Source organism: Halichoerus grypus, chromosome X (genome assembly GCF_964656455.1).
Source record: "Halichoerus grypus chromosome X, mHalGry1.hap1.1, whole genome shotgun sequence".
NCBI classification, from domain to species: domain Eukaryota; kingdom Metazoa; phylum Chordata; class Mammalia; order Carnivora; family Phocidae; genus Halichoerus; species Halichoerus grypus.
Genome location: NC_135727.1, coordinates 20,767,505 through 20,789,920, shown reverse-complemented (window position 1 = coordinate 20,789,920; position 22,416 = coordinate 20,767,505). Strand labels below are relative to the sequence as shown.

Below are 22,416 nucleotides of genomic sequence, written 5' to 3'. Positions count from 1 at the left end.
ATCAGCCACCCCAAATCCAAGGCTATTTTCAGAGAAGTAATGAATACAGCTTCTTGGATGTGAGAGTGCCAAAACTCATTGAGTTTTTTTCTCTAAAATGATGCCAACTCTTTATAAGTCATCCCTCACTCACCTCTGGTTTCAAAGTTCTTGAAATGTGTGACCACAGCTGTAGTAACATATCTTGCTACTAGGTGGATTTCATGTGGTCCCAGTTCCTGATCTGCAAAAGCAGTGACTTCAGCCTCTTCAGGAGGTTCTGGTTTCTTTAACTTTGGGTACTTATCTTTCCACTTTTCCAGTAAAGTGAAATCTTTTCCACTTGCTGCAAGGCTTTGGTTTTCTTCTTTGGTTTTAGAGCTGATTCTTTTTTCCCATATTTTAAGCAAACTTTTCTCATCCTTTTGTTCTTCAGACATCACAGACAAAGGCCCTTCCTTTGATACAAAAAATGGCTTCATTGTTTCCATACTTTCATTAGTATATGGGGTTTGGCTTGGAAGGCCATAACTCAACAGCATGGTATTGACAATATTTTCTGCAGCTATACCTATTTTGAGTGGAGAAACGGTTGTCTGTATTTGGTTTGGCTTAATAACTGGCTTGGGGAGCTCATAGTGAAGAACTTTTGGATTTTCACCTTCTTCCATTTCTATGAAGGACATGGGGTGCTCTGGTGCTGCTTGCACAGAGTCCCCGGATTTCTGAAGTGGTTTTTGTAATGGGAGAGAGCTGTTTCCTTTCACGGCTTGATCAAAATGGCTAAGGCCTTGGGCTTCACTTCTAGAATACAACAGTTTAAGTTCTGATTCGAGCCCTTCCAACGGCTCTGTGGTTTTAAGGGTATCTCCTGTAGAGTATTTGACACATGAAGGTAGATTTGATGAAGCCTTCTCCTTTACTTTACTATCTTCCTCTGAATAAAAAAATAAGCCAGGGATTTGTGGAAGATCATCCCTACAGCTAACTCCCTTTGACTTTGAAGTGAACATTCCCGTCCCAGTTGCAAATCTGGGCCAATTGGCAGTGCAGGCATTTTCAGCTAGTTGGAGCAGATTTTCCTTTGGATGGCTTTTGATCATCGACTCATAGAAGTGAGTACACTGGTCCATCAGTGTGCTGATAATCTGACTTGCCACAATGTTTTTTTCAAATATGCTTATTGAAGATGGTTCCATTTGGCATTTTCCTTTGTCTAACTTGTTCTTAAGTATACCAAGCATGTAATTGACAGTATTAGCAGCGTAAGTAAGCAGTTCTGAATGGAACGAGTGAAGCTGTCGAAGGGTATTGTGCATGTTCTCCTGGGAAATCGTACTACTTGATTTAGATCCATTAGGAAACTTATTCAGTGGTTGTAGCTTGGGCAATATTGTTTTCATGAATGGCTTCTGTTGGACAGCAAAAAAGTTTTCAATAGGTATTTTCACAATTTCAGAAAAAGCGTATGTAGAGATATGTTTAAATTGTAGGTCTACAAATGATTCTAAGGTGTTCAGAACCCCTTCCATGATCTCTTGAGCAATTTGGTGGCTAGAGCCCCCGTGTATTTTGTCTTTCAGCTTTGCGTTATAGATTGGTACATTGTTGAGGTTGTTTGTTCTTAAGGAGCCACATTGACTTTTAGCAGTAGTTTCTTTCTTGCTTTCTAGCATTTCTTTACCATCTGTTTTGAACTTCTGAGTCATGAAGTACACCTCTAATTTTTCTAATAGCTTTTCAACAATTTCCTGACCAAATATATTAATTTGTGCTTGGGAACCCTCAGCTCCAGAAGCAGCTCTTTTAAAGTTATGGTACCTGCTTTCACAAGCCTCAAGAGGTGACAAATTTAAAAGTGAAACAGATTGTTCTAATTCCTTTGTTTTCATTGAAATTTCATTCAAAACAGTCTCAGCTATCATCAATAGCTTATATTTTTCATTTTCCATGTCATTTGATTCCATTTGCCATTTATCAAACATTTGACTAAAAATACCTTCTTTAGGGACGATTTTCTCTAGCTGGGAAGAAACATTCTCCAAAGAGAAACGGACTTCTGGATTTGCAAGAGAGATTGTCTTAAAATTCCTCTGTGAAAGTTTGAGATCATGTGAGTATGAGCCTTTTATCTGGTCGGCCAAATTGTCATTCTTTGTAGCATATAATCCTTGCAAAACTGCGTTAACTATTTTACTTGCTGTCATGATTTGATCAGAAGTTAAAGTGTTTACATTTACCATTAGTCTGTTTTGCCTCACCTTTTGAAATTCATTCACAATTGTTTCCAGAATATTGCTTACTATATCCTTGGCATACATTTTTAGTTCTGCAGTGGGGAGTTTTGTTCTCACCAAGGAGTTTTCGGCATCCCCTGTGGATAGCAGGTATGGCAGACCAATGGCAGTACTGGACTGACTGCCTCTGAAAGTCTTCTCTCTAGGACTTAACCTGGACGTACTTTTGGCTTTAGCACCACTAGGTCCTAGCTGTGGTTTTGTTCCGAATTTAGGCAAAGAGATAACTTCTGATTTTGCTTTGAAGTCTGTTTTAAAACTTACATTAGGGCTGCCTTTGGAACTAGCATTAGAACTGCATGGCCTCAGAGACTGCATTCCATCAGACTGATCTTTCAGGGACAAATTCTCTTCTAGATTCAGCAAAACAAAATTCGTAATCTTTTGGAGAACCTTTTGGACCAATTCTTCGCCCACTCGCAATGGAGAAAATTGCAGTAAGGTGTTTTCCAATGAAGTGACACTGATACTGCCTGTGTAAGGATAAGCTCGCAGTATCACAGGTTCAGGGGGCACACTTCGTTCTGCTTGTTTTGATTCCCGAAAGCTTGATGGGGTCACCGGTAATTCATCACGGCCAGATGCTTCCAATTCTCCCCTGGTCTCATTCTTTTCATATAAGGATGTCATGACTATTGAGAACATTTTTCTGAAAACACTTTCAACTATGTCATTTGCAACACTGCTTATATGTGACTGCAAGGTTTTTTTCCAAGCTGCTGCTGTTTTCATTTTAGAATCAGATGTAGAGTGGGGGGGTTCATTAAATGGAGGCCAGTGGTCTATGTCTTCCATTACCCTCTGATATACCTTCTTTAAAATTTCCTTAACCGCCCTTAACAAGGCAGTTGTTTTCTCCTGTCTAAAGTCTCCATTTCTAAATATTTCTTCCAAAACCCTTCTCAGGTTTTCTGCTTCTGATATAATTTGGTTTTGATATGAGTATTTTGAAGAAAGAGACAGTTCAGAGTTGTCTTCCATCTTCCTTTGACCTGGCAATATTTCATTTTGTACAGCTAGTTGTGTAAACAGGCTGGGATTCTGCTGTGAGTAAAACCTACTTGCCTTCAAAGATATTTTATCATGTAAACTCTTTAAGATGTTGTTGACAGTTTCACTCACAATTATGTTTTCTTGGAATGAAGTATTGTTTGGATACGAATACATCTTTTGGATTTCTGAATCTATGTCATTTTTTATAAGCATCAAAATGGTATTGGCAATTATGTCAGCATATTCCCTAAGACTAGCTTGTGATATATTAATTGCAGGTCCATGTTTTCCCCTGTAATTAGCAAATGTGTAATCTGTGACCTCTTGACTGAGAACGGTTCTAACTGTTGAGATTTCTAGGATATTCACATCCGATGGCGTTTGGTTTGCTTCAAGAAATACACTGTTGTTTTGTTTACAACTTGTAAATTCTGGGCCAACATATGTTTTTTCTGTAGTCTTAGTATCAAGAGTAAGTATCAAATCTATTCTTTCTGTGGCAAAAGATTTTAATCTATTCAAAATGGCTTTAGTAATAAAGTGAACATTTTCCTCACATGGGTTGGAAGCAGACTTCTTGGCATCTTGTTTTTTAAGTACAGTTGTCTGATTATCATCAGAATAAACTGATTTCAGCTGTACATCTCTTCCCTTTCTTGCAAATGTAATTATCTCCTTTCTCCCCTCATTCATTGAGTCTGTAACAGGAGATGGTTGATGCTCTGCTTTGGGAAATGCATCAGAAAATGTCAGGGGCCATTTCAGAGAAATAGAATCCTTTGCATTTATGCCAAGCATGATAGCAGAAGTTAGATTTTGAAGAACAATATCCACCATATCATTGGAAATCACTGTGACACACGACTTAGGAACTAAAAGCATTGGAATAGCTTTATGTGCACACTTGGGGTTTGTTTCAGAGTTTGCTTCTAAATGTTTCCCACTTATGTTACACTTGTTAAGAGTGGATGCAGCAAGTAGGAGATTATTCTCGTCTAGTGTTTTCTCACAGATGTCACTTAAGATGCCTTCGATGGTATCAAGTATTTGAAATTGAAGTTTTTTTCGATAGTCACTTTTATTGAACAGCTTTTCAACAATAGCTTCTGGCTGACCTGGATCAATTTCTCTGTCAAACAGGTTTTTTTCATATTTGCCTTTAGTAGACAGAATACTTAACACTGTGTTAGCAGCCTGGCTTGGGATACTGTGGGAAACCACAATATTATGGATTAAGAATGGACTTTTCATTTCCTTATCTAACTTATGTTTGATTCCTTGTAAAATTTGTCTAGCCACTTCTGTTGCATATGAATTTAATTTACAGGCAGTCAGTTGACATATTGAGGTGGTCTTTCCTGACTTGTTATGATCCACTGAGCAATAGGAAAACTGACCACCAGAATATGAATCTTTGATTGATAGCCATGGTTGGCTGAAAGCAGTCTCATCCTCTTGTAGAGGCAAAGCCATTGGAATTGTGAAACTGATGTGAGGACAAAAGAGAGTTTTTACTTTGGAAGTAGCAAATGTTTCTAAATTTGTTAATACTGACTGTATAATATCTTCAACTACATTCATTTTGGTCATTTTACCACTACTAAATGTGGACTGAAGTGTGCATGGATTTCTGTCCAGGATGGTACACTGAAGAGAGGCCTCTTCTCCACTGGCGTGTTCAGGAAAAGAGATATTTGCTGGACAGGTGATAATGTTAGATCTATTTTCACTTGCATTTCTATCCGTCATGACAGCAGAATAAAGTTTTTGAAGTATGGTTCTAACAACATTATCTGCAACAACGGTTACATCTGCCTCAGACACTAAAGGATTCATTATTTTATCCATAGATTGAATTGATCTGTGAGCAACTGGCTTATCACCAGGATGAGGAATGTCACATAAAGGGGACTGGGAGAGAGTAAGCACATTTAATTGATCAATTAAGTCATTCTGAAAAATTTCATTCAAAATCTTTCTTATAATGGGCACAACTGGGGACTTTTCTGGTTCTTTGAGTTCTACTTCAAATTCTTTAAATGTTCTTTCTAGTTCCCGTTGCTTAAGAGATTCTGATTTAGTTTCTTCTGGTGGTCTTCCCTCTCCAGCACTTTCTTTCTCTGTATCTGCAGGCTCTTCTAGATAGGACTCTGGGTCAGCCCCTCCTGGAAGAAAATTTCCATAGGTTGGCCTGTATCTGTAATTTTCAATGCCTTGCTCTTCTGGTTCAGTTTCGTTAAATATATGAGGAGGCCCTAAAATTAAATCGACTAGATTCTTAAGCATTTCTTTCTCCTGTAGTGGCTTGGTTATGCCTGTTTCCAAATCTGGCAAGCTCACATTTAATTCTGTTTGAATAGCCTTCAAAATAGTACTTGATACTTTCTTTGCATGCATGTATAAAGCAGACTGCAGTTGTTTTTCATGTGTGTTTGTGCAAATGTTGATACTTTCACTTTCCCAGGACCTCTTGTTGCTCTTTTTATTTCCATTGATTATAGTGCCCAGAGTTTCTAAATTTCTTTTGGCAAACCCTTTCAATTTAGCAAAAACCATTTCAAAGATATCAGAGGCCATGACTTCCAGTTTATTTGGGTGCTCTTCTTTTGTGGTTCCTGTTTTGGGGGCAGTTGTCTTTCCCTTGTTGTTAGTCACCTCTTGACTACCTGGCTGGATCACGCTGAACAACATGCTGGAGATTATGTCAGAGCATATGCCCATTTCCTCAATAAGCAAAGCAAGTGATAGGCTGTCAGTATCAATATAATCTGAGATAGCCTTAAATTCTGAATTTGTGAAAATCTGATCCATCTCAGCACTACATAATTTTCTAATGATATCTTCTAGAATTGTATAAGAAATGAGCTGAATATTAGACTGCAATGCAGTGGTTGTTCTCAAATTCTCATTGATCCACTCTCTATTTTGTTCATCAGATAGGGGAGAACATGGACGGTCTCCTATGAGCTTGTGTAACATGTCATATAAGGTATCCCCAATTCTACCTAACACTTGCAGTCTGGTACATTTGTGGACTTCCTCTTGCATATGAGGGCACTGAGAAGGCACAAGGTGTTGTTGATCAATCTCAGCAGTTTCATATGAGATTTTAGACCTTAGCTTATCTGAAGGGAGAACATTGCTTTTATCTGTATTTCCACTTAACAATTCACAAATGCAAGTTGCTAACGAACTTGTCATAATGTCATTATTTAGCTTTGTGACAACAAAGTCTAATTCCTTTTCATTGTCAGCAAAAACTCCTGTATCTATAAAGTCTTTGGGAGGGCCACACTTCCCAAGATTTAGATTTTTCTTATTGTACTTGAGTTCTTTCCGGATAGCATCCAAAACAATTTTTACCACTTTAGTTGTGTAAGTACTAAGGTGAGATTGAAATGAAGATTTCTTGTCAGGTGCAGGTTTTGAATGGTCAGCATGGCTTTCTAGTTTAAAGCAGTTTTGCAATTTTGGACAAATAAATGAGTTCAGCTTCTTAAAAACTGTGTAAGTGATCCTATCATTAATGTGAACTACAGGTTCAGGTGTTGATTCAGTTTCTTCAGTTTCTAACCAGGGATGTTTTGTAGGGTCTATGTCAAGTACAGATAAAAATTTCACCTTCCTGTTACTCTCAAGCCATATTTCTAATGGCTCTTTATTTGGTACGTCAGCATTATCTAGAGAAGTTTGAGGTACTGATGAAGAATGTCTGATAATGTGACTATAAGCTATGTGAAGTATTTTTAATACAGCATCTACAATTTCTTGAGCTACTATTTGGATTTCTGACGCAGAGAACATCTGGTTCATCCATTCTTGATTGGACAGATCTTGTGGGCTTCCTGATGTAAGAAGTGAAGCTTCCTTATCATTTTTATACCCTGAGTGACCAGAGAGCCCAGAAGATAGGTCTTGGAGCATCTGTGCTAAAATACTTGTAATTATATCTTCTGAAGCTTTTTGTATTTGATGCTTTTCATCTTGGCTGAAAATCAAAAGGTCTTTATTCAAACATGGCTTGCCCTTAAAAAGGTCCTTATTATTAAAAGCTGGAAGGTCAGTCTTTAATCCCCAATCATGAAATGCTACTTCGTCTTGATAAGCAGGCTTTGTAGATAAGTTCATATTTCTTTTGTACTTTAAATCAGCATTTTCCCTTGTTAACCAGTGATCAGGAGCCTGTTCTTGTAATTTTGCTTTTTCATCTTTGATAGATGAAATCAGTACATTTTCCACAATCTTGTCTATTTCTTTATTTTCATCTTCAGAATAAAGGACCATGCCAGGAACATTAATGGGTGGAAAGAGGCATCCATGTCTAGGATCATTAGCTACGCTGGTGCTGGTGAGTCTGTGCTCTTCTTCAGTGCCAGAAGGACTACTCAGTCTTGGGAGTCTTCTCTTTTGGACATCTGTTTTTGCTGGTTTCTGATGTAACTGAGCCAAGACATCATCAAGTAGATGAAGGATGATCACTGTTTCCTCAGATGCAATGAGTCTCTCGTTATTAAGTTCAATTTGTATATAACTTAGTATAGTGTTGATTGCTTCCTCTATATAACCAACCAGAGAGGATTGGGAAAAAATATTTGACACTAAATTTTTTATGTCTTCTTTGCTAATCAAATTGGCTGCATCAGGTTCAGCACTGGATTTACTTTTGCTGGCTCTTTGAAGGAATGCATATGTTGGATCTTTCCTGTGTTGCTGATAAGCAGGTTCAGTCGTGATTTCAAGATGAGCAAGTTCATTTTGCTTAGAAGATGCAAGAGATGTCAGCTTTTCTAAAATCATATGAACCATATCCTCTGCAATACCACTCATGTTCTCCATAGTATAAGGCGGTGAAGCTTTTGACGTTTTTTCTTCTGGTGAAATGAAATGTTCCCCACTGGCTGTTAAGTCTGATTTAAAGTGAACTGACAAATTTTCTTGTGCAAATACCTCAATACATTTTTTCTCAACTGCAGACTGTAGCTTCTCAAGCACATTTTCCATAATTTCAGCAGCTGCTGAGGAGATATTGACATTGGAGAGCAAGTCTCCTTTGTCAGTGTCAGTTTGATCAACCAAAGTTTTGGCTGTAACAGAAGCAAGAGTGGGGATGGTCTTGGTTAATTCAGACATCATTTCATGAAAAATATTTTCTAAAATCAACTCAGATTCCTCTTTTAGGTGATATTTAAAGTTATCAAAAACATTCTTTAACTCCTGCATCTCCTTTACGACTTTTGCTTTTTCATCAGAAGATGGTGGATGTTCTAAGGCATCTGTTTTAGTGGTAGCATCTTCAGATTTCTTTGTGCCTGTTTCAATCGGTGCAAAAAGGTGACTGTCGGGTTTACAGGTTTTAAGTTTGGGGGATTCAGCGGTCTTATTATATTTAGGTTCAGAGGTTTTAGGTTGTCCTTTCTTGTGATGTGTTTTTCCCGTAACTGTTCTTTCTTTGTGGGCAGAAGATGGTTTTACGGGTGCCGCTGGTTGCCCTATTGACCTGTCATCTGTGTCCGCACAGGCCTCTGCCAGAAATGTCTCTGCCTGAATACCTGTTTCATATAGAAGCATTTCACTGCATGTGCTACAGCAACTTGCGCTATTTGAAGAGAGGGTAGAGTCATCAGGCATCGGGTATATAATATTTTGCAACCTTTCTTCGTATTTTGTGATGGCTGGATATAATATACTGGTCACTGCAGCCACAACCCAGGTCATTATATTATGAACTATACTGTTCAGTTCTTCTGAAGTTACCTGGAAAGGAGGTAAGCAGCACACAAGGGAAATCACATATGAATTTACTCTATTGTAGGGACAGGGGCTAACCTTTAATTCCTTGTATCAAACAATGCATAGCTAGAATCCAGCCATGGTGTATAGAGAGAACATAGGAAAGGCTCTACTTAGAATAAGAGATTAATTTCAAATTGGTTTATTCTCTGTGGCTGTGATCTGTTCTTTGAATACGATTCCATTTGATTCAAAATCCCTAGGAACATTGATTTTCAGCATTTATTGCTGAGCATAAATGGCTTCCTGGTTTAAAAAATAGCCAAGAGGGTGTCTAGACTCATAGAAAACAAATGCTCTGGCAAAAAGTAAAACTGTGTTGATGATCCAAGCAATATTTCTTAAAAATACAAACCATGAGAGACTATGGACTCTGAGAAACAAACTGAGGGTTTTAGAGGGGAAGGGGGTGGGGGGATGGGTTAGTCTGGTGATGGGTATTAAAGAGGGCACGTACTGAATGGAGCACTGGGTGTTATACGCAAACAATGAATCATGGAACACTACATCAAAAACTAATGATGTAGTGTATGGTGATTAACATAACATAATAAAAAAAATACAAACCAGATTACCTCTGACAAACTATTTCACGAAAAAAATTTGCAGTCGAAACATTTATGTGCCTTCGCAGAGATAGCCTCCTTTTATGTAGGCATCTGTCCAGCTAGCAGGTAAGGGTGAAAAAGTACCACAGCAGAAGGGTCAGCCTGTGGGCTCTGCGGCCCACCGGCTGCTGCCTTCCTTTGTCCATTCACTGTGTTTTTATGTATGCAGATGACCACAGCTACTTGTTAAGGTTTAATGAATGGTCAACAATTAGCAGTCATGATTTAGCAGAAATGAATAGGCTTTGGGTCCAACAAGAGACTATCAGTGCAAACTGTCTTGGAGAGGGAGGCAGAGGATGGTTCATGAAATAAAGAAACACATTAATCTCGGTCAAAAAGGCTGAGCTAGAACTGGGATGGACTCAAAGGGCCAGAAGGCTGGGCAGTAGAGGGAAGTTGGGGGTCTCCTTCACTGTGAGCTGAAGTAGAAACCCAGGGACCAGACCTGAATGACCTTTTCCTCAATGGTTAATTGTACTCACTGTCACAGCTTAGACTGGACCGGGGGCAGATGCAAACTGCACCTGCAAAACTCTATACTTGTTTATGTACTTCTTATTGCAGATATATTTTGGGAACATAAAAATCCTCCTGCCTATAATAAAATAGTATTTGTTTTTAAGTTATTGTTACCCTCAAGACAGCCAGACCAAGAATGCATACCTTCTGCAGACACTCTCAAAGACATTTCTCAAAGCTGTGGATACAAGTTGGCAGCAAAGGTGGGATGCCTTGCATTCTGGCTATGCACTGTTTGATATCCTGGCATTTGGGCACCAGATTCCCTCGAATGTGGTTGTGGCCTCCCAGTTACCTCCAGAGTTAGCTTCCAGATTGTTCAGGTTTAGGCCAATATTCAATGAAAAGTTAACACTTTGTCAAATATAACATATCTCTCCTGATCCATTAGAGAAGGTTTGAGAACCACTTCAGATAAAGCCATTTTTTTCCCCACTCCAATTCCCAAATCTTTTAATGCATTTTTATTGTGATTAAATAAACAGAACATAAAATGTACCATTTTACCATTTTAAAGCATACAGTTCAGTGACATTAAGCACGCTCACAATGTTGTGCAAACATCACCACTATCTAGTTCTCTTAATGCATTCTTTGTCACCTTCTGCCCCGACTAGAAAATGGCTATTGAGTTTGAAAAACATAGTTTGGGATGACAACATATGGTTGAGAAACATTTCTTTTACATAAACATGTCCTAAATCAAACACTTCTCAGAATAATAGCTAACCATTAATAGGTAAGTTACTTACCTTCTTGGTCTAAATTGGTCCAAATCTGTTCTAATACATATGAGCTAAGAATTTCAATATATATTATTTTCTTAATACCACAGAAAATGTACAGAAGACGTACATTATTATTCTTAAGGTAGCTGAGAAGAGGCATTTTCAACCTTGATATATAAAACAGGGGCATTCCTACCCTGATGTTTATAGCAGCAATGTCCACAATAGCTAAACTGTGGAAAGAGCCAAGATGTCCATCGACAGATGAATGGATAAAGAAGATGTGGTGTATATATATATATATATATATATATATATATATATATATACACAATGGAATATTATGCAGCCATCAAAAGGAATGAGATCTTGCCATTTGCAACGATGTGGATGGAACTGGAGGGTATTATGCTGAGCGAAATAAGTCAAACAGAGAAAGGCATGTATCATATGACCTCACTGATATGAGGAATTCTTAATCTCAGGAAACAAACTGAGGGTTGCTGGAGTGAGGGGTGGGGTGGGAGGAATGGGGTGACTGGGTGATAGACACTGGGGAGGGTATGTGCTCTGGTAAGTGCTGTGAATTGTGCAAGACTGTTGAATCTCAGATCTGTACCTCTGAAACAAGTAATGCAATATATGTTAAGGAAAAAAAAAAGAAGAAGATAGCAGGAGGGGAAGAATGAAGGGGGGGAAATCGGAGGGGGAGACGAACCATGAGAGACTATGGACTCTGAGAAACAAACTGAGGGTTCTAGAGGGGAGGGGGGTGGGGGGATGGGTTAGCCTGGTGATGGGTATTAAAGAGGGCACGTTCTGCATGGAGCACTGGGTGTTATACGCAAACAATGAATCATGGAACACTACATCTGACACTAATGATGTAATGTATGGGGATTAACATAACAGTAAAAAAATTTAAAAAAAAGGGCATTCCTAAAGTTTTTAATGAAATGAAATGTGATAAATAGAATCTGATTTTCAGCTTATTTTCACTATACATTAAACCAAGAAATATCCTTTGGGTGCCAGTATGTCTAGGTCTTTGTGTTTGTTGCATGTTCTCTGAGTTGAGTGGGTGTAGATGTGAAAGAGTGTGTGTGTGCACTACTCCCCTGAACCCCTCTCATGTTCATAATTCCTCTGTCTAGCCCCAGAGTTGGGGCTCATCAAATTCACCCTCATCTTTGCCTGGTCCAAGTTGCAGTTCTCAGGTGACCAGGTCCCTTCTTTTGATGGAGTACCATCCTAAGATTTTTCTTACTCCCGGGAAAATTAGGAGACAGATCTAGGCATCCTGGCTCACATGCCCAAGGGACAGGATGCTCAGCCCTAAGCCAGATCTCAGTGGTCTGCAAAGGCATTTCCCTGAATGGTTTCCCATTATGGAGCCGGTTTGTGGTATTTGATGCTTTTCTCATGATAACTAAACCTCCTAATGCTCCCTTAATCTAGCCTCCTGAGCCCCTTGCCCAAAGGGCCAATAACAGTAACTTTGGACCCCTGCAAAACTCAAGATTAACTGAGAGTGAAAGTCAAGAAGAGAAGAAGGCAAAGAGGGAAACTGACTAATGTCAGCAGATGATTTTGCTCATTGTCTGATTCACAGACTTTTCTCTAATTTCATATTACAAAATATCCTTAACATGTTGCTTTATCAGTGAATTTCATCATACATACTTTTTCTTGACAGCAATTTTGATATTGTTGTTGTCTGAAAAGTAAAGAGATTAATTTTATTACTTCTGATCAATAATTTATGTAACTCCCCCCTCCCCCAATTCCTAAGCATTGAATCAGATTATATCCTTTGTGCTTGGGAGATTTTTTTTCTCCCTAGCAATTCACAAAAAAGAATAGGCTTTATTTTTTGTCTAATTCCCTTATTTAGCCTCCTACTTAGATATTGGCCCGTGGGTACAGGACATGCTCCATTACTCACAGGAGTAGAATGATAGCTGAATAAACAGTAGAATAGTAAACAGCTGCTGCATAAACTAACATCTGTCTGATATTACTATTCATGAACCACTTAGCCACGTTTGTTTCGTAGTGAGTTGGGAAGAGCATGGGGCTGGGGAGAGAGGGGGTGGGCTAGTCCTTTCTGCCTGCTCTGCTTGATCAGAGCTTCCTGATAACTCACTTTCTGCCCACCTCCTCAAAACTCCTAGTCTCCTCCCCTCACCCTACAGTAGGAAAAGATCCATGGATGATTCTTGATAACGATGGATTAAAATAATGGGTTTCTGATCATATGCAATACCAAATTAGATGTAGCCCTTTTCTAGGTATTATAATATTCTATTCTATGATTTTTTTTCGTCTTATTTTATTTTATTTTTTTTAAAGGTTTCATTTATTTATTTGTCAGAGAGAGAGAGAACAAGCAGGAGCATAAGCAGGGGGAGTGGAAAGCAGAGGGAGAGGCACGCTCCCCCCTGAGCAAGGAGCCTGATGCGGGACTCAATCTCAGGACCCTGGAATCGTGACCTGAGCCGAAGGCAGACTGAGCCACCCAGGCATTCCTTTTTCTCTTTTTTAAAAGTTTTTATTTTAATCACCCAGTGCTTTTCACGACAAGTGCCCTCCTTACTCCCCATCACCTATTTCTCCCATCCTTTTGTTCTGGTAACCATCCTTTAGTTCTGGTAACCATCCTTCTGTTCTCTATAGTTAAGAGTCTGTTTCTTGTTTGCCTTTCTTTTTTCCCTTTGCTCATTTGTTTTGTTTCTTAAATTCCACATATGAGTGAAATCATATGGTATTTGTCTTCCTCTGACTGATTTATTTCACTTGGCATTATACTCTCTAGCTCCAGCCATGTCATTGCAATCTATTCTCTGTTTTAATCAAAATTATTTATTATCACCTACTACATGGAACCAAAAATATATTTTACTAAATTGTAGCAAGAGAACAACACAATCATGTAAATTATAGAATACTAAAAAAAGTTATAAAAAACAAGGCCTAAGACTCTAATTCCAATTTATTTTCATATTTTCCTGCCTACATGGATCATTTGCTTCTCTTCTTCCCGACCTTCTTAAAGGAAAAAGCATACTCTATCTTCATTTTTACTTGGCCTGCCCTTCTGTTATCAAAATTTCTTTTTCCCCCAAGGCCTACAATTCAATTTTGAAAAATATAGCCCATCTCTGAAATTACAACCTAACTCCTAGTAGGAAAAGAAAAACTTACAGGTCTCAGCTAGGGTTAGGGAGCAATAGCCCATCCTCGGACTAGTACCTTTTTGTAATATGGAACCTGGAGCATGAGTGCTGATGTCAGTGACACAGTTCCTATCCTTTGGCTTCATTTATTTTTCTAAGACTCAGTTAGTTTCTCAGGCCAACTCCAGCTCAATATCTTCTTGTAGGTTCTCTGCAACCTAATGCATCCAGATTCTTTTTTCTGCTCTCTCTAACTCATACAACTGGCAGCAAGTGGAACCCAGTGAGTCCTGTGTATTTGTTGCTACCTGTCCTCAAAGGCTTTCTGTCCTAAAGGCACGCATTTAGATAAAAGGAAATAGCAAAGATCTGAGAACAAAACTAACCAGATAAATGAGAAAGCCTCATATAAGACCACTAGAAAATAGTTGTGATACCACATACAATCTACAATTCACAACGAATTATCAAATTTTTGTTGGAGTCAATTGAGCAGAAACATGCAAATGAACTTGCTGTTATATTGGAAAGGTCCATCACCATTCCAGGAGTGACACGATATTCCACCTACTTTTCCCTAGTCTTAGGTGGTTTTCCTCGACAGGTTGACGCTACTAGAGAAAAGTGTCTAAGGTTTAGGTCATCTGTACTGCTAACTTCCTACTTCTTAAAGAGGGCAGTGATATTAATGACCATTAGTCCAGAAGCCCCAAAGAGAAGGCACACTTTTTCACAGTTTAACTTGCCATGTCACAAAACTATAAATATACCTTTCTGCTTCTGACCTTCTCCACCATACAAACTCACTTTAATCCAGAAGATAACTTAAAGACATCTTCATATGGTTGCCCAGCACCCCTTGAGGATTAATGTGACAAGCCTAAATTTTAGGCGGCCTAATCCTTCTGAGTATCTAATTTTTAATGTAATTGGTGGCCTTCTGTTTGTATCTCAGGCCCATAGCTTTGAGGTGATGCCGGATACCTCCTGCTCCTCCACACACGTAGCCTATCCTATTGCCAAATCTATTTACTCATTCCAGTGGCTAACTGGGAATTTAAAGCAGCACCTCTGTATCCTGACATCAGTGGTTTAATCTGAAACCCCAAAACTAGGTGGTACCACGGGTGGCCTTCCTTTTTCCTGACATTTTATCTACTGCCCTGCACTCAGTTCACTCTCTGGCATTCCTCAAGTCTCCCTATCTTTTGTCCTGTTGCTGTGTAAAGCACAACTGAGGTCAGAGGTAGTGCTTTTTCATCTTGGTATCCCTCTAATACCCAGAACTATACTTTGAACATTGTAGGTTCTCAAGAAAGTTTGGCACAGAAATTCCCATTTAACATGTTTTAGATGCATACTTCTCTCTACTCCAAAAGGAAGGCCATAAATCATTAATGGACTTCTGTAACGGGCGCCTATTTAACTATCTTTCATTTGTCCTACATGCTGTTGTCACAGGTGTTCAGCAGAGATATTGACTTGATAATATCACATCCCAACTCAAAACCATTAAACTGTCATTCAGTGGATGAAATACAGACTTCTGAGCATGGTCTTGTCCTCCCATCTTCCATCCCAATCACAAGAACATACTCAGTATCTAAATGCAAAGCTTAATTATTCCAACTGTCTACCCCAAGGCTATCTTATCACATTTGCTTCCTTTTGTCCTGATTTCTTTGGTTTCTAATTCTACTTTGTTAAGCTTACTGTGTATGGCCTTTGTGTAAGCGTTAGGAAAAACAGAGAAGAAGTTGAGAGGAGAGAAGGGAGAGAGGAAAGTGGTGGAACACATGTGATGCATCTAGCACTGAGGCTTGGGAAGCAAGGAGCTGCATCAGAGAAAGAGGACAAAGTCCAAGCTCTTGAGCCTGTGTTCCTCTCTGTAAGGTAAGGTGATGTGACATGGGTGCAATGGGCAGAGTCAGACCAGATGGTCTTGTTAGCCATGTTTTATTGTGCTCTGGCCTGGAATTGTCCTAGGTATAGCTAAAAGTACTTTAACCCTGTGTATTTGAGAGGAATGGGGAAGAAGCTCCAGGTCATGTGCAGAGCTCTTCATCTTAGCTGAGCTAAGATTTTTAGCAAAAGGGTATCCAGAGCATCTGCTTTTGAAAAGACTCAAGTGATTCTGTAGCTCTGTAGTCTAGGGTGGTGGGAAGGCAGGAGGAAGAGGGAAGCAGGAATTAATACTTTCTAAAACTACATAATCATCACTCCTCACCTTTATTTCTTTAAACTGTCCTAATATTGGGCTAGTCAGTTTCCTTCAGCATCTTTGCATCTTATGAGCACTCAGTAAGTCAAACTTACTTCATCACTCCTAAGCATAAAATCCTTCTTCTAGGAAGCTCGCTCTGAATGTCAATACCATTTACCACCACACGCTACTTCACCTTACCCAACCATTTTCATCAGAATTCGGAATTTATAAAACCTATCCTGGACCTCATTTGGTTTGAGGGTTTAGAAGATGATGGTGTTGGATATGTGTGTTCCATCAGGGGTTATTTGATATGCATGAAATATTCAAGTTTGAGGGGAACTGCACTTTAGCAGACTAAGGGGCCACCAAGGTTTCAGGGCTGAGAGGCACCTAGGCCAAAAAAAAAAAAAAAAAAAAATCTTCTCCATTGTCCTTGATTTTTGTATCATTAGAGATTCATTACTTTAGATTGCAGTACAAATATCCTCAGGATGGGGTACCAGATTAAGTCATTAATACTGTATGGTAGACTAATTCATCATCATTAGAGAACCAATAACCTCAAAAGGCACAAGTAATATATGTTTGAATGTGGAGAGGGGAAAAGAATAGGTATAGATCCCAGAAAGTTACCTTGAAAGAAGAGGTAGGGGAGTGAAGGCCCTGGGGATTAGGGGAGTACAGAACAAAAGTGAGACTACAGGGAAGGTGAAAGAACATAAATAACTTTGCCTGCTTTGTAATTTTAGCTTAGTCCTGAGAGGTTGCAAAAAATGAATGCAAGTAGAACTACAAGAACTAAAGATTCCATGGGAGCATCTGCCCTCAAGCAGCACTCTGGTGTAATTATTAAAAGGTTAATTTAAAATAACACATTAATTTATTAAGCTTTCTTAGATACTTACTTAATTGACGAATCACAAGAAGGGAAGATTCCTTGAGCTACAGGTGAATTTTCAGAGAGAAAAAGAAAATAACTACTTGTTGGTGAATTTTCAGAGAGAAAAAGAAAATAACTACTTGTTGGTAGCCTTCCCAAGCTACTTGTAAATGATAATTAACATCTATTAATAGGTCTTTATTCCCTGTTGTCACTGCTGTGTTTAAACCCTCCAGGGACTGCCAGGGAGGCATAAAATATACTTTATGATCTGGGGCCGCTGCCTACCTCACCAGCCTCACCTCTGGTCACCATTCTACATAGATTCTGTGCTCCAGAGATCCTGAACAACATGCAATTCCCTTTGCCTGTGCCCTTACTATTTAGTTTATAACTTTAATATCGCTCTTCCAAATTCCTCACCTTTTAGGATTCACTCAGCTTGTGTCACCTCTTTCAAAGAGCCTTTTGAAATCACCTACACAGACAGGCATCCTCTGTCAATGCTCCTGAAGCACCCTGTACTTCCTTCTATTATAGGACTTACTGTGCTATAGTTTACAGTGTCTGGCATATAGTAAGCACTCATTAACACTTATTTATTGAATCAATTCTTTAACACAGGTGTTGGATCAATGTTTGTTTATTAGTCTAACAGTCATTAATCTCTTCCCACTCAAATACTGTCTAACATGCCACCTAGCAAAGTTCCATAAGCGGATATTAGAAAATATTTCTAGGTAATTATAGTAAAGCAAGTCTTCATGTAGAATATCTCCATAGGAATACTGGAATGGTGTATATCAATTATACACATACACCACTAAAGTCTTAGACAAACAGAATGCTCTGAGTAATAGAAAGTAGTATTACCAATTGGAGCCAGTTCAAAGTCAAGGCAAATTGCTATTTATCTTTCTCCTAATAAATGTAAAGTGTATTTGGAGTAACCAGTAAATTCCAACGATCTGTTTGAAAACATTTACTTAAAATTCTATGTGCCTTTTTGAGTTTGTGTATGAGCATATTTTTGCATGTGTACAGTTTTGGAAGGAGCTGGAATTAATAGTGTATAAACCTGAAAAATTAAGTGTGAAGATAATACTGTTGTGGTGGTTTCAAAGTATGTCTACAAATTCTTTGGTAATACTCCCTCCAAGAAGTGGAGGTTAACTCTCTTCCCCTTGAGTGTGGGTTGGACTCAGTGACTTGCTTCTAATGAACAGTCCAGGGTAGAAATGATGGTATATAACTTCTGAAACTAGGTTATAAAATATATTGTGGTTTCAACCCCTCTACCTTGGATCACTCACTCTGGGGGAAGCCAGATGCCATATCATGAAGATACTCAAGAAGCCCTATAGAGAGGTCCACAAGGTGAGGCACTGAGGCCTCCTGCTGACAGTCATCTTGGAAGAGAAACCTCCAGTCCTAGTTAAGCCTTTAAATGACTGCAACAGCTCTGGATGACAACTTGACTATAAACTCATGAGAGACCCTGAGTCAGAACCACCCAGCTAAATTATTCCTGGATTCCTAACCACAGAAACTATAATTTTTTTTTAAGCTGCCACGTTTTGGGGTGATTTGTTACTTAGCAATAGATAACTAATGTGACTGTTAGAAAAAATAAATAACTCTTCTGTGGTTTCTAGGAATATGGTGGATTAAATATCCTGAAGAGCCTGTGTGAAACCTATTACAAATGTAATGGGAATTTGATAAATATACAATTAGAGTGTAGAACCTTAATGCACCTCTTTAATAGCTGGACACATGTGTAGACAATAAAAAAGTCTAGTAGACAAAAAAATCTGTAAAGACATAAAATCAATAAATGTAATTTGATATCCATTTAGAGCTTTCCATCCTTCAAATAGAGAATACACATTTTTTTTTGGTATGTCCACGGAGCACTTTCAAAGAGCGATCACATATTTGGCCACAAAAAAACAAAAACAAAAACAACAACCTTAACAACTTCAGTGTGTTCAAGATTTACAGGCTATATTCTCCAAATTTAATTAAAAAATTGTGACCCAAAATATTAATTTCTTAATAATTAAGAAACATACTTATGGATAACTCTCGGATCGAAGAGGGAATTAAGAGGACAAAGTATAATCTACCTCAAAAAGCTGAACTAATTTTTTCGCCTCCAAACTTGTTCATCTTTCTGTACTGCCTGTCTACTGAATGGCACCACTATTCACTACCCATTTAGTTGCCCAGTCTAGAAATCTGGGTGTTGTCTTCAGTGCCTTCATCTCCCATATTCAATCAGTAACCAAATCTCATCCATTCGACCTCCTTAGTTTGAGTCAAATCTGTACCCTCACTGTCACTGAGTTTGTTCAAGACTCATTTCTAGCCTTGACTATTGTAATAGTCTCTTTAATTGCAGTTAAGTGGCAGCATGGCATTGCGGCTAGAATTGGTTGAGTAAGACAGACCTGGGTTAAAACCTTGGTTTTGTCACATACACTGTGAAACCTTGGGCAGGATTACTGAGATTTAGTTTACTTATATGTAAAATGGTAGATAAAAATACTTCTGTCCTCATTAAATTGTTGGGAGGGTTAAATGAGAGGATATAAAGAGTTTAGTGTAGTAACTGCATATAGTTAAGTGTTCAATAAATGCTATTATTTTTATTGTCTCATTGCCTCTAGTCCCCTCACCTCTAATTCTTCTTTCCCTTTTTAGAAAAGACAAATTCTGATTATATTACACCCCTGACAATATTCTTAAATAGTTGCCCTTCAATAACAGGATAAAAGGTAGATTTCTTGGCATGGCCTACCAGAAACTTAATGATCTAACCCTTCTCTAGCAGTCTAGCTTCATTTCCTGCAATTCTCTAGCTTGAACTTTTAGATAAAGCAATTCTGAGAAAATCTGTATTTCCAAAAACGTACTATGCTCTAATGTCTATATCTTGGTAAATGTATTCCCTTTTCCTGGAAGGTTCTCCTTCCATTTGTCTGCTTAGGAAATTCTTTCTTATCCTTCATGTCTCAGCCCAATTGTGGCTTCTTCTGGACAAGTTTCCCTGGCTTCCCTATGCTTCCGCTGAACTATGTACATACCTCCATTATTACAATTATCATAATGGGTTGTGATTATTGGTGTGAGTGTTCCCCACTAAACTGTAAAATCCAGGATAGGGAGCATGGCTTTTCTATTTTGTATGGTTTCTACCTTGTACGTATGCAGTAATTAGCACGATGTCTGTCATGTAGTGGAAGCTCAATAAATGTTCGTGGAATGAATGGATGAGTAGATGGCAGGATTTACATAATAACTGTTGCTATTGTTTACCTGATTCATGGTTAAAACTTGGTTTCTTGGTCTTTTTTTCATTAACATCAGCATATGTCACCTATATATGCCACAAGAAAAAAAAAAACAATGAAAATCCTCAAAGGAGTTTTAAAAGAATTTGAACATCGGCTATTTCTCACATTTAAAATACAGAAATTTAAGAAAATGATTTTAGAAGTCCATTTGTGATAAAAGTACATGTTTTATTTGGTTTATACTACATGTATTACTTATAAAATTCACAGGTTTGTAGAATTCATCAGTATTCTAAAATTAACTGAGGAATGCACTGAGCAGCATGGATGGTAATCAATTGAACAGCTAAAAAGATGATGTGTGGTTTTTAAACAAAGTTAACTACAGGGGACATGATTTTAGAAAGCTGGAAGGCAGAGAGCAGGTTTTCCGCCTATATAGGATATGACTCTTTGATTTGGCTGAAAACTTTACCTACCGAGATAATTGTACAGAAAGATAAATCCAACAGAGTAGACTAATTTTTTCCCAGGTCTGAGAACTAAACACAAGCCACAAGAAGTACCTTTCCTGGCACTGATGGAATGGGTGAAATAAGTTGGGAAATAGTATCCTATTCTATTATAATAAAAGTGGTCATGCTATTTCTCAAAATAAATTAGGTTTCTGTGGCCACTTGATGTAGTCATATTGTTCATGTGTATTTTAAAGCCTCCTTTAAAAACAGATAGTCTAAATTTGTTTATTGACTTTTTGGGGGGCAAAGTATGTAGGATGAGGTTTGTCATCCGTGTGACAACTCAGGGCATACTTTTTTTCCTGGCTCTATAGTGAGGCTAGCAAAAAAAATAATTCCTGATGTACAACTACTACACTAACTCAAAGTAGTGAAGTTTCTTTTCTTTGGAAACTAAGCATAGCGATTATGGATGTGGACACAGTGACACAGTGACACAGTGCCCTGTCGCAGCAGGTGTTTGATAAATATTGGTCTGTACAGAGAAGCATACTGTGGCTAACATGCTACATTTGAGCAGCTATATATAATTGGGTCTGTTGCTTTCTATGCATTTCATGTAGGACACTGCAAATGATGCCACTTTCTACCTTAGTTGTGAAGGCAGACTTTTGGGAAGACTTTAGTGAATTTCCTGCTTGATGACATCTCTTTCAAACCATGTTAACTTTTTAGAACAGCTGAGCCAGTTAATACAGTGCTAACAGAGCCAAGGATGTGGATTTGATTCTTAAAATGACAATCTGGCAGTCCACAAAGGCAATCCATGTTGTGACCAGAGGCCGCACCCTGAATGCTGCCAACTTTCCACCATCAGGTGAGTGATCACTGGTCACAGAGGGGACAGGGTAAGGCAGCCTGGCTGTCTCTGCGCAACCCATCAGCACTAGAAGAAAATGATTCTCAAAGCCCGATTTGTTGCTTTCTCTGCAGGGCACAGGTCTGTACTTTGAAGCTCTTGAAGCTCATCATTTAGGAAGCCTTTAACCTAAGGGCTAAGTGGGAGCATTCAAGTTGCTTCTGGTAAATCTCTATTAAAATGGAGGCAAATATAACATTCAAATTTTGGATCTGTTTAATAAATTTAAAGTCTCAGTCTTACTACTTTTGCTGGCTTACAACTTGTTACTGATATTCCCTCTACTTACAGTATGACAACACTAACTGATAGCTGTGAGCTTTAGAAGTCTCAAGTGGCACAGCGTTCTTACCGTGGGTTTGCATTTCAGTTTTTATAAAATCTTACTATAGGGTGGCTAATTTCAGGGAATAAGGCTGTTCTGAATTGTCTTTTAATGAATGAAACTCTGTTATACCAATCTTTTTTTTTTTTTTTTTAAAGATTTTATTTATTTATTTGACACAGAGAGAGCACAAGTAGGCAGAGTGACAGGCAGATGGAGAGGGAGAAACAGGC

The 22,416-nt window shown here is 38.4% G+C and overlaps 1 protein-coding gene across 1 annotated transcript in view; it reads right to left on the bottom strand.

Annotated features, from left to right (window-relative positions):
• Positions 1-22,416, bottom strand: part of LOC118554172 (fibrous sheath-interacting protein 2-like) — a 70,024-nt gene that overhangs the window by 25,691 nt on the left and 21,917 nt on the right. Inside the window, exons 13-17 of the mRNA XM_078065250.1 lie at positions 20,504-20,564; positions 17,208-17,244; positions 12,601-12,634; positions 2,605-9,023; positions 134-2,547 (exon numbers count right to left, since the gene is read on the bottom strand). Of these exons, the coding sequence (XP_077921376.1) occupies positions 134-2,547; positions 2,605-9,023; positions 12,601-12,634; positions 17,208-17,244; positions 20,504-20,564 (8,965 nt within the window). The remainder of the gene's footprint in view (positions 1-133; positions 2,548-2,604; positions 9,024-12,600; positions 12,635-17,207; positions 17,245-20,503; positions 20,565-22,416) is intronic.